Source organism: Dama dama, chromosome 22, assembly GCF_033118175.1.
Source record: "Dama dama isolate Ldn47 chromosome 22, ASM3311817v1, whole genome shotgun sequence".
In the NCBI taxonomy this organism is placed as follows: domain Eukaryota; kingdom Metazoa; phylum Chordata; class Mammalia; order Artiodactyla; family Cervidae; genus Dama; species Dama dama.
The window spans coordinates 17,252,232-17,265,570 of record NC_083702.1 but is presented as its reverse complement, the minus strand read 5'-3'; the positions used below and the strand labels follow the sequence as shown (position 1 = coordinate 17,265,570).

General features: G+C 45.1%; 1 protein-coding gene across 1 annotated transcript in view; it reads right to left on the bottom strand.

Annotated features, from left to right (window-relative positions):
- LOC133043049 (uncharacterized) overlaps positions 1 to 13,339 on the bottom strand; it is a 126,264-nt gene that overhangs the window by 48,227 nt on the left and 64,698 nt on the right. The window contains 3 exon segments of the mRNA XM_061123939.1: positions 2,845 to 3,165; positions 8,684 to 8,757; positions 10,501 to 10,632. Coding sequence (XP_060979922.1) covers positions 2,845 to 3,165; positions 8,684 to 8,757; positions 10,501 to 10,632 — 527 coding nt within the window.

Here is a 13,339-nt window from a genome sequence, read left to right as displayed (position 1 = left end):
TAAAGTGGGCCTAGTCCTTGAAAACACATTACTTGTGAAACACAACTCACTGAAATCAGATACAAAAAAAGAGAGAAAAATATGAATAAACTTATATTTGTTAAATGAACAGAATCTCTATTATAAAAACTTTCCTCTAAGAAAACTGCAACCTCCTAGCACTTCCACAGACCTCAGAAATGACTCCCACAACAGGATAAAGGAAGAGAGGGAGGGAAGGGATGAGGGCAGGAAGGAAGTGTAACACAGAGGCTGTGGTGAATGTAGGAGTTGACCTGCATCTTTCCAACCCTCCCCTCCTGCAATCAATCCTTGCATCTTCATCCCCTCACCAGTTTGCACTTCAGTACTGTAGTTCCTGGTGGCTCAGAAGATAATCAAGACTCTGCCTGCAATGCAGGAGACCCAGGTTTGATCCCTGGGTGAAGAAGATCCCCTGGAGAAGGAAATGGCAACCCACTCCAGTATTCTTGCCTGGAGAATCCCACGGACAGAGGAGCTTGGTGGGCTACGGTCCATGGTGTCACAAAGAGTAGGACAGGACTGAAGCAACTTAGCACACTTGCACCACAGTCCTGCTCAATTTGTTTAGCCCCTCATTGAAGTCTCCTCGTTATTTCAAACAAGCTTCTCTACCTTCTTCTCTGGTCATTGTTTCCACTCTAGATTTCTCCTAAACACAGTACTCCACTTTCAACAATCCACTACTGAGGCTGAAATTTCTCTTCCATACCTGACTCCTAAGATTAACCAGAAGAAACTCCAAGAGTTCAATTTCGATTAAGAAAATGAAAAAGATAAGCTATTCTAAACTTACATCACCACCACTTTAACTTATCTTTGCATCATTAAAACATGTCTGAAAATACAGAAAAGACAGACCAGGGGAGGAAACTAATGACAAAAAGAGAAATAGAAGGAACCTGGAACCATTCATAAAAATGTGAGAGCCTAAGTTAGAGCAATGGTAGTCAGGGAGTACAAACCACAATCAGGGTTTAAATATCAGAACACTCTCCAATTCTTTACTTTTAAGTGTAACATAACTGGAATTAATATCAAGACATCAATCTTCTTAGGATGATGACATTGGGAGTTCTAATTTCACAGAAAATTCAAACATCACACACTCCATTTTCATTCAGATGCTGACTTATCAAAATATGGTAGAGACACCTGTAGTGTTTCCACAAATTTATCTGCAGTTAGAACCATGATTAGGACATTGTGACAATGAGGAAGGTTACTTGAGATGCCAGAAAACAGGTTTGCTTAAAACAAAAGTTTCTAAATAAAATTTAAAAGCTCCTTGAAAATAATTATTTTTAATAAGAATAATAAAGAGAATGGAAGAAAACTTTTTGAAGAGATGGATAGATTTATGACATAAGTGCTGTAATGGTTTCACAAATGCATACTTATCAAGCAGTTTTGTATGTCAGTCATACCTCAATAAAGTACCTTTTGAAAAGGGAAAGAATTGTTTTTCTTAAGGGCTTCAACTGGGATCATCAAAGATCTGCTGAAGTTGAGATTAGAAAAGATCACTTTTCCAATGATCTTCCTCAACATAAACACCCAAGAGCTGACTGGCTGTGGCTGCTAAGGACCTACTGCAGGTGTCCTCAGGGCTCCCCTGTCCCATGATCACTTCAGGTGGGGTGATTCTTTCCTAAGACCAGCTCCCTATGTGAGCTAATTCACTGTGATAACTGACAATATCTTCCTCCAGTCCAGCTTCTCTGATGGGATTAATATCCTGGACATCCCCACGTTGGATGCATAAGACAAGTGCTTGGGGCTGGTGCACTGGGATGACCCAGAGGGATGGGGTGGGAAGGGAGGTGGGAGGGCGGTTCAGGATGGGGAATACATGTAAATCCATGGCTGACTCATGTCAATGTATGGCAAAAACCACTACAATATTGTAAAGTACTTAGCCTCCAACTAATAAAAATAATTGGGAAAAAAATATCCTGGACATCCAATCCATAATAATGATAACAACTAGAAGCATCTCTGTCAAATACTGTGATCACCCACTCACACCCTAGGTTCACTGTTGTATTTACTGCATCCACCTTGGCACAGGTCAAACACATAGACAGCACTGAGCACTTCATAGGAGTCACTTCAGGTCCTCTTAGCTTCACTGCCTCTTACACGCGATGCATTTCAGCTACTGTGTTGTAAACTTCAAGACTTCATTTTCCTGGTCCCTCAACATCCCTGCAAATGTCATGTGAGCTCCCCACTCAGTTGATCAGGTGCACCAGTGTGATGAGACTGTTTTCTGCCACAAGTTCCACTTCTGGCTTCCTCTGACTGTGACCTAGGGACATTTAAATGCACCAGTGAAATCCCCTCACACCTTTTCCTTGTGTAACTGCACCCTGACCCCCTGTAAGGGCACATGCCCATAGGTCTTAACATGCCCTTTTGGGTCACCATTGCTTGGTTGAGCCTATTCTATTGGCACATCCCCCACATACTGACCTGATGGAGTGTGGTGACTCTGAGTTTTAAGACCTATGAGTATGATACACCTTGTTGCCTACAACTCTCCTGTGACCACCACCCTGCACCATGTAGCCACACCCTACTGACCATTATGTCAAAGAATACAGAACAATTACCATGATAAGACTATGTCACAGAGGTCAAACACAGCAGCTATATCTGTATGAAACTTTTGACCTGCCTTCTCTACCTTCTGTGACACATCACACAGACCCTTCACCCAAGCATATTCTAAAGGCTATAATCCATAATCTCAAGTCATTCTGGTGATAAGACAGATGCTTTTCCTGCTAGAGATTCCTTGCCAGATCAGACAGGACTTACCTGAGCAGACTACTCCAGCATCCTGATCATGGGAATAGCTATTATTACGATAGTCTTTAATATCAGAATGCCTACAGTCACTGACAGTTGACTCTGTCCCTTCACATGAAGTATGCACAAGCCAAATGGGGCCAAGTCCTGGCCCAAAATAAGCCCTTCCAGGAAAACCAATGGTAGCTCCACACACCAGCTGTCTGCACACTACAGATGCATCTTTCATGCTCCAGTATCTATCATCTACTGTGCCCCATTCTCCGTGGTGCTTCACTTCCACTCTCCCCTCACAGCGGTGGGCTCCATCCTTCAGCCTCAGCTCCAGATCTGCAAGAAAGACACAGGACACAGGAGAGATTTTAGGAGACTTGCAGTCTCTGAAGTATTTAAAACATTAGCTCTCTGAAGAGCAAAAAAGTGCATGGGATATAGTATTTCTTGACCTCTGTGGTATAAACATTCCCACTGTGGCCAACTCGAAGCTCTCTGAAGTATTTAAAACATTAGCTCTCTGAAGAGCAAAACAGTGCATGGGATATAGTATTTCTTGACCTCTGTGGTATAAACATTCCCACTGTGGCCAACTCGAAGCTCCCAAAGTGCCATCACTGAACCTGGAGCAGGAAGGGACACACCAGGTATTTCTCACAAGCCTGTAGAACCAGCTCCAGGGACACCACCGAGGATAGGCCTTCACAGACTCTGGATGCTGCCCTCCCTGTAGATGTACCCAAGGCTACTAGGGCCCAGCTTCCCCGTCTCAGTAACTGCTCCCGGCCCGGTATCCAGGAAGGTATCCTCCCTCTACTTCTCTGTCCATAAGGAGCATCTCATCCAGCTTAGGAACAGAGGGCTGGGGTAACAGGCTCTAGAGTGTCCTGGTTATTCCTGTCGCCTGGTGTTCATGTCCTTCTGTAATCCACACTCCAATGTACCTAGTAACATGCATCTAACAAATGGAATTTGACAAAAGTGATCAGGTGTCACTTTAGCGATTAAGTTTTAAGACAACTGTGGTTTCTGCATTAAAAAGGAGTTCATTACAGGAACATGATAGATGGAGACATCACTAGTGTTCAGCAACATTTAAAATTCTCTATTTATGAGCATGTGGAAATAGTAATATTTCCTTGCCTATTTGAAGTTAAGCATAACCATGTGATCTGGCTCATTCAACAAACTGGCAGAACAAATGATGTCACTTCCACATAGAGACACTTAAGAGCCAATATATTTTTCTACCACAGCAAATCCTGCAGCCTTGTATTGCAGTGGGAGCATAATATAATGGTGGAGAATTCAACATCCTGAGTGCTAGAAGAATTATGATAGCAAAAGTCCTGCCAAAGTGAACAGAACATGTTATATAAGGATACATTTTATTTTTTTACTACACCATACCTAGCTTACTTTTACTAAAATGGGAAATAACAGCAGAAAATTGACAGAAAAATACTAAGATAAAGACTAGGTGTATAAAATTGAGAAACATCTATACGAACATCTAAAACCCCAAGAACAAAAAGAGATGTCAGGGTAGAGTACACTGAAGCCTTAGATTTAGTGAAAGAAAAAAAAAATGCCAATCTAAACTTTTACACCCAAAACCATTCTCTCAAAGAATAAAGACCTCAAATGTGTCATTACCAAAATGCTGATTTAGGAGACAGTAGCCTCCATCCTCTTAAAAAAGACCAAACTTAGACAGCAATCAGTAACAAAAACAGCTCCAGAAAGATCTGGAGTACCCTAAGAACTTTGACCACGCCAAGATACTGTCATTTTGGAGGCATCATTACATCCTCCAAACCAGAATCACTCAGTGTCAAGGGTGCCAGGAGAGTTCCTCTCACCAGGAGAGTAAGAGCAGGCTGAGTAACCAGTGTCCCTAGCCTTTGGGGGCACCATATGAAAGTCCTGCTTCAGGTTCACTTCCCGCAGACCTGCAAAGCTGAGCCAGTCTTATACAGACGGCTAGGCATAAGAAAGAAGAGCAAAGGACCAATAGCAACCACATGGCAGGAGCAGTCACAGTTCACAGTGACCTGCTCTGCAGACAGATGCAGCAGATTTTACACCTAAAAGAATTAATCACAAGCACAGATGATGGTTTTCTGGTAGTCATGTCTGGATGTGAGAGTTGGACCATAAAGAAGGCTGAGCCCTGAAGAATTGATGCTTTGGAACTGTGGTGCTTGAGAAGACTCTTGACAGTTCTTTGGACAGCAAGGAGATCAAACCAGTCAATCCTAAAGGAAATCAACCCTGAATATTTATTGAAAGGACTGATGCTGGAGCTGAAGCTCCAGTACTTTGGCCACCTGATGCAAAGAGCTGACTCGTTGAGAAAGACCCTGAGGCTGGGAAACAATGAAGGAAAAGGAGAAGGGCAGCACAGGATGAGATGGTTAGATAGCATCATCAGCTCAATGGACATGAGTTTGAGCAATGAGCCATTGTTGGTCTTGGCCTTTGCTGCCTTCCTAGGCTTTCCCACATCATGAGCATCTGCAACCATCATCTCCCCCACAGAGGCACCTGCAACAGGCCCCCAAAGCCAAGTGTGTGCACACCATTGGCTCTGGCCACCACCACTGCTGGTCATGATCCCTAGGCTTTGGAACCAGAGGCACTGCTGAGGACACCAACTACCACTCCAGTGACAGCAGACCCCCTGCAACACTTGTCAAACACCACACAATGTCAATGCTGTGGACGTCAGCAGCCTGAGCCAAACAGCCTCATGTTCTCCCAGACCCAGTGCCACCTTATGCCTCTGCACTTGGCACCCTGCAGTATTCCAGTGTGCCCCTACCCAGAGGTGAAAGGCTTTCTCCACTGAAATCAGGACTTAGTGTCTGGCAGAGGTGACAGCTTTTCTGAATGTGCAGACATCTACAAGAGAATAAGACACCAACGAGAATCAGGGAAACAAAATCCCACCAAAGGAATACAGTAAACCTCCTGTAACCAGTTCAAATTAATGGAGATCCAAGAATTGCCTGACAAATAATTCAAAATAATACTTCAAAAGATGCTCAGAGAGTTACAAGAGAATTCAAATATTTACTGACACTAGGAAAATAATACAAATAAAATAAGAGCAATAAAGACATACAAAATTAAAAAAAAAAAAAAAAAAACTAACCAGATATTTTGAAGCTGAATAATAAATGAAGGGGCTTCCCGGGTGGTGCTAGTGGTAAAGAACCCATCTGCCAGTGCAGGAGATCTAAGAGACTCGGGTTCGATCCCTGGGTCTGGAAGATCCCCTGGAGGAGCACATAGCAATCCACTCCAGTATTCTTGCCTGGTGAATCCCATGGACAGAGGACCCTGGTGGGATACAGTCCATGGGGTCACAAAGATTCACACATGATGGAGGCAATTTAGCATGAACACAATACAATGAATAAACTGAAGAATTCAGTACAGAGATTCAACAACAAACTTGACCAAGGAAAAGAAAAAAAAAAAAAAGAATAAGTTAGAAGAAAGATCAGTTGAAAGTATCCAATTAGAGGAACAAAAAGAGAATGAAAGGAATGTAGAAAGCAGTGGGAACTGTGTACACCATAAAGAGAAACAATGTATTGAATGGAGTCACAGGAGAAGTGAAGGAGAAAAGAAATAATGGCTGAGGACTTCCCTGGTGGTGAAGTGGATAAGAATACGCCTGCCAATGCAGGGGACATGAGTTCAATCCCTGGTCCAGGAAGATTCCACATGCCTCAGAGCAACTAAGCCGGTGTCTCACAACTACTGAAACCTGTGTACCTGGAGCCTGTGCTCTGCACCAAGAGAAGCCACCACAGTGAGAAGTCTGTGCACCTCAGCGAGGAGTAGCCCCTGCTTACTGCAACTAGAGAAAACCCGCATGCAGCAAGGGGACCTAGCAAAGAAAGAAAGACAGGCTGAGAATTTCCCAAACCTGGGGGGAATTCTGGACATCTAAGTTCTAAGCTAATAAGTAACCCCAAAATTTCAATCCAAAACAACCTGCTCCAAGACGCACAGAGTAAACTGTCCAAATGCAGAGACAAAGAGAGAATTCTAAAAGTCTAAGGAGAAGAAAAAAATTCTGTCACCCAAGAAGACTCCCCTAAGCAGATCAGTGGATTTGGCCAAAGAAACCTTGCAGACCACGACAGAAGGATTGATGACATACTCCTCTCTCACTCAGGGGGAAGCAGCTCCCAGGGAGGGGCAGGAGAGGGCACGAGAGAAAGATCTCCCTACGGAGTCGCAGCAGCTCCTGGAGGGGAAAGGACCGTCCCGGGCCCCCAGCACGACAGGAAACACGTCACAGGGACCAGGGCAGGGACTTAGGAACTTATACACCTGAGGCTATGCATCAACTGATCTCTACAGACAAGAGGTCCTCTCTCCTGGATGCGGACTTCTCTGCTCCATAATGGACACCTGGTGGGAACAGGCGAGGGCAGCAGGCGGAGCCTCTCACAGAGCCCAGTGCTGGGCAGACATGGCAACAAGCAGAGGGGAGCCGGGGCGATGGGCGAGAGGAGCCAGAGAGAGGCAGGCAGGTGCACGATTGTCTCTGATCCAGTTACAAGGAGCGGCCATGACACCCAGTGCTGTGAGACCCTGTGTGCTTCACAGACCAATGGACTCAGTCCCTGCTCAGCGGCCCCGTTCATCTCACAGAGACAGGATCCATCCCCCTTACACACACATACACACACACACACAGAGCCTCACACACTCCCACACACACACATACATATTCTCACACAAATACACACACCCTCACACGCTACTCAAACACTCCTCACACACCCTCACTCACCCTCACATACTCCTCACACACCCTCATACACCACTCAGGCACTCCTCACATACTACACACACACACACACATATTCTCACACAAATACACACACCCTCACACGCTACTCAAACACTCCTCACACACCCTCACTCACCCTCACATACTCCTCACACACCCTCATACACCACTCAGGCACTCCTCACATACTACACACACACACACACATATTCTCACACAAATACACACACCCTCACACGCCACTCAAACACTCCTCACACACCCTCACTCACCCTCACATACTCCTCACACACCCTCTTACACCACTCAGGCACTCCTCACATACTACACACACACACACACACACATATTCTCACACAAATACACACACCATCACACGCCACTCAAACACTCCTCACACACCCTCACTCACCCTCACATACTCCTCACACACCCTCTTACACCACTCAGGCACTCCTCACATACTACACACACACACACACTCTTCACATGCTCACACACACAAATACATAAACTCCTCACACACACATACACCCTCACACACTCCTCACACACATACACTCCTCATACCCTCACACACATACACCCTCACACACTCCTCACCTGCACACATACACACACACACACAAGCACAGAGCCTACAGGAGCACAGACACAGGAAACACGGGGATCTAAAGGCAGTGCTCACACACCAGGCATGTGGAGCGTGTGGGAACAGCCCAGAGTCCAAGCTGAGGTCAGTCACTGGAATTTGCACACACAGGGTGTCACCGGGACCCCTAGAAGCTCCCTGAGAACAAGGGAGACAGGGAGGGGAGTCAGGTTGACCCCGCTCGGTACAGATCAAACCTCACTGCTCTGTAAAATCTGCCTCTATGACCAATGGACTCCCCACAGGAGAGGAACCAGTATTCACAATCGGAGTGCTTTGTTTTTGGACAAAAACACTAAGACTGCGGCTCCACAGCTCCATACCCTTTCCCTTTATCAAGGTGTCCACAACCTGGTGTGGACCCAGGACAGAGGGGCAGCTCTTACCTTGACCACCCACCGCCATGCCGAGGAGGAGGACACAGAATCCCTGGAGGGAGAGGTGTTGGCTCAGAGCCATCCTGAATTCACGTCCTCAAGGTCACAGTCCCAGCTGCAGGATCAGCCTGTGAGGAGGTGTCAGGGTGCCAACCGGGGTCTATATAGGCCGTCCCCTACATCCTCCCTCCTGAGAGCCAATAGCGACACCTTTCACCATTTCAGGCACTATCGGAGGCTGCATCTGCCACTTTCTGAAGCTCAAACACCAATGAGCTTCTGGATCTTCAACATCTCCTTATATGAGCAACACAGTCCTTTGACCTCCTGCTCCCGTGGTCCTGAACGCCAGGCCCCATGACCGGGGCTGGTGTAGAAAACTATGAGTACCTTTTTTTCCTCTGATTACCCTGGCTGATCCCCAAGAACTGTGAGATCTCGCAGGGTCAAGTTGTGGAATCGATTGGCCTGTGGAGAATAACTTTAGTGGAATCAAATATTGATCTCCCCAGTACTGACCTCAGGCCGGAAGCAGAGTACTACAAGAAGCCTTGAAATACAAGAATATTTATTGGGCCAGCAGAAAATGAGGACAAGGGTTGCAGGAATTCACACTAGGACCAGGGTTGCAGGAATTCACAGGTGACCACAGAGAGGGTGAGGTGGAAACCATTAAGTTGAGGGGGTGAGACTGCAGGTCTTTCTTCTCTTCTCAGAATGATCTGGACACTGGGTCCTGGAGAAGGTGTATTTATGCTCAGTTATGTCCTAGTCTTTGTGACCCCTGAGCTGTAACCCGCCAGGCTTCTCTGTCCATCAGCTTTCCCAAGCAAGAATACTAAGGTGAGTTGCCATTTCCTTCTAAGGGGTTCTTCTCGACCCAGGGATCAAACCCACATCTTCTGGGTCTCCTGCATTGACCGGCAGGTTCTTTATTGCTGAACCACCTGGGAAGCCCTATAAGGGATTTTCAGGCATGCTAAATCCCTTTCCGTTTATTGCATTTCATTTTCTGTGAAATGCCCCTTTCAGCTAGTCAACAAATGATGCTTCAGGAGAGAAAGAGATTGCTGTTACAGGAAACAAAGAGAAAATAGTAGTCATTATTCAACCCTAGCCCTCCAAAATAGGAGTGGGGATCTCTAGAAGACAATATGTAGCTTAGAAAGACTGACATTTTCTAAACTTCACATTTTCCCCCTTTGCATATAGAAAGTTTTGTTTGATACGATTCAGAACCCACCTGCTTTATAAGCCATAACTAAAGATGCAAAATATTATTTAAGGGAACTGCCCCCAGACAGAAGGACAAATAGAAAGTATTCCACTGTGCAATGGCTGCAGGCAAGGGGCAAAAAAGAGGCAAATGAAGCAGAAAAGAGGGTTCATTCATTCTAAGTTTAAGAGGAAAGTTAGTGGCAAGAATGGAAGCCAGGTAGATTGAGGGCACAGAGCCGAGCAGAAGGGTGATGTCCAGTGTGGCCATTGCTGCCTTGCTGTGTTCCACTGATCAGAGAAGCTCCCAGATGCTCTCCAGAAAGTAGACGAGGGATGAGTATAGAGACTGAGAAGGGCAATAATGGTGCAAGACAGAGCTCCCCCATCGAAATTCAATGTCACTAACATACTGCCCTCATTCCTCATACTCCCTCAGACTAAAGATTCCCATGATGCACCTTTCTGGTCCACAAAAACCCACCCTGAAGCCCACTCACCCTGACTCTCATCTTTTCATCACAAACGGGGGAAGGATCCATCTGTGACACACACGCCTCAGAGTCCCCACCAGAGCTCAGAGATGGCTTCACACCCTCCCCCACCCACACCTGAAGGTCTCGGTGAAGCCAACACGGAGGGCAGCTGTGGACCAGTCTACAGCCCTGTCACATTCCCCACTGGAAGGACGCCTCATCCCAGTCAGCAGACACAGCTTCTCTGTCCTGCCATGCCCGTCCTTCCTACTTGAGACTCAGGCAAATGAAAAGGGAGAAAAGTCAATTGAACACATGCTTTTCTTCCTCTAAACATGTTAATATTAACCTGTTATTTCATAACACTTACTTGTCCTGTGTCCCTCTGACTTCCAAGCCCCCATCTGTACATGAACCCCCATCTCCTTCTGGATGCTTAACACGATAGTGATAATAACTGATTATAAATGTCAGAATCAGAATATAAACACAGGCACTGGAGTAGGAACAGGATCTGCTCAGTCACTAGAGTCAATACTCTACTCCCTCTGGGTGGAGAGTCACCATTCTTTTCCCATTTATGGACTCCACTCCACAACATCACCAGAATCCACCAGACAAACACCTAGAATACAGGATGTGCTTCCTGGAGTCCAGTCATTCCTCCTACAGGATGACACAGGGATGCATTTAGTGAACCAGGTACACATGGTCTCACCTCAGGATTGAGATCCTGCAGGTAACACACTGTTAGGGACTCCATACCCTGCTATAAGGATGGAGTGGGCAGGAAGGAGGGGCTAACCCAGAGCTGGCAGGCTGTGCCCAGGCAGCATCCTCTACCCCAGAGCTGGGGATGCATGGTCAGCATGGACCAACGCACCCTCTAATGAAGGTTCGTCTTCTCTGACACATAAGGAAATCTCAGTGTCCAATCTCATCCAATTTGAAGGAGGAAAGCTTTAGGGAGGACACTAACCCAGCTATGTCAACAATGAACTTCAGGGATCAGGAGGACAGGCTCAGGAGCCAGTCTGCCCTGGCCTGACTGAGAGCTCAGCCACATACCATGTGTGTGCCCTTGAATAGGATCCTTATGCTCTCTGTGCAGTGGCTTTGTCTGTAAACAAAGGGTTATATTTGTGTATAAATGACAGAGTTTTGGTTAGAATTAAAGGAGTTGATCTTAGTAAGAGAAATAACCACTAGTTAATAGTAGTACATCATAGTGGCAGAGAAGCAATATTAGGGCCCCTCTCTCCAACCCATCCAAGGAAGCCCAGGACTCTAGAACGGGAATTCAATTCTGTTACCTGGAGCCTTGACTGGAAATGTCAAAACTCTCCCAGAACCACATGCTGTGATGGGGACTGGGGTCAGACTTGTGTCTTCCACACATCACCCCTTCTCTCTGTGCCCCAGAGGGAGGTTCTCCTGCTCATGAACCTTGACCTTACCAACTGTGAACCTCATGAATTAAGTTGTTTACTTGCTAATTTTCTTTATAAATGGACTTGGTAAAGGTTCTGTGTCTAATTCACCCCCTTATCCCCAGTGCCTGCTAATTAAAAATCCTAAATGATGTCTATTGTATACCTGAATGAATGAATGTCAGCCAGGTATTTTACACAAATCATTTCAATCAAAAGAAATCTTTTGAGATATAATTTAACTTGATGTGAGGACTTAACAGCACAATGCAAGTTGTGTCACTTCTTGTAATGATATTTCAATATGATTAAATGGTATAAGCTATGTATGGTTCATTTCTACACTTCTCTGCAATGAATGCAATCAATTGAAACAAGTCTAGCCCCATTCCAAGAGCAGTGCTGAGAGAGCCAGATCTAAACATGTATAAATGCTGCATCTTTGTATATCCAAAGATAAAGAAGACAGAGCTCAGCACACTGACAGGTGAACACCATGAAGCCTCCTCTTCTGGTCCTCATCAGATATGGCCAAGTGGTCCGGATGTTTATATACTTATCATTTGGCATATTTTCAACTCAAACCACAAACTGTAAGAGGAAGAAATTTTGTTATAAAAAAATTTAGTTTAACAGCTTCTGTATTGAATCAGAAATACAGAAGTAAAGACCAGGAAGAATCCTTTCCTTTAATTTAGACTGTTTATTTCATCTTATGGATTGTAAAGCAACACAATATGTAGCATTATTATTCCCAAATCACCATGAAAATATGGAGGTTTCAGAGGTTAAGTAATCTCTTTGCTAGAAAAGTAAATATTTAATTATTTACTTTTCTTGGTAGACAGACATATTCAGGACCAATCAGAGTGACTAATATACAAAATCGGTTCAGTTCAATCACTCAGTCATGTCCAACTCTTTGCGACCCCATGAACCATGCAGCACACCAGGCCTCCCTGTCCATCACCAACTCCCGGAGTCCACCCAAACCCATGTCCATTGAGTCAATGATACCATCCAACCATCTCATCTTCTGTCGTCCTCTTCTCCTCCTGCCCCCAATCTTTCCCAGCATCAGGGTCTTTTCCAATGAGTCAGCTCTTCGTATCAGATGGCCAAAGTATTGGAGTTTCAGCCTCACCATTAGTCCTTCCAATGAACACCCAGGACTGATCTCCTTTAGGATGGACTGGTTGGATTTCCTTGCAGTCCAAGGGACTCTCAAGAGTCTTCTCCAACACCACAGTTCAAAAGCATCAATTATTAGGTGCTCAGCTTTCTTTATAGTCCAACTCTCACATGAATACATGACCACTAGATATATGTGTATATACAAAAAATATACAAAATATTTTTGAATTAAAAAATAAGTATACAACTTTAAAAGGAAACAAGTGACTTGTTATACCAGAGTGTTAGAGACCCACCTCACCATCTGTGTTCCTTGTATGGATGAGACCACGTTGGTAAAGGCTTCTTTACCAAAGACCACTTCATCACAAGGACATGTGATGAGCTTGGTCATGAGCTGGTCATGAGCT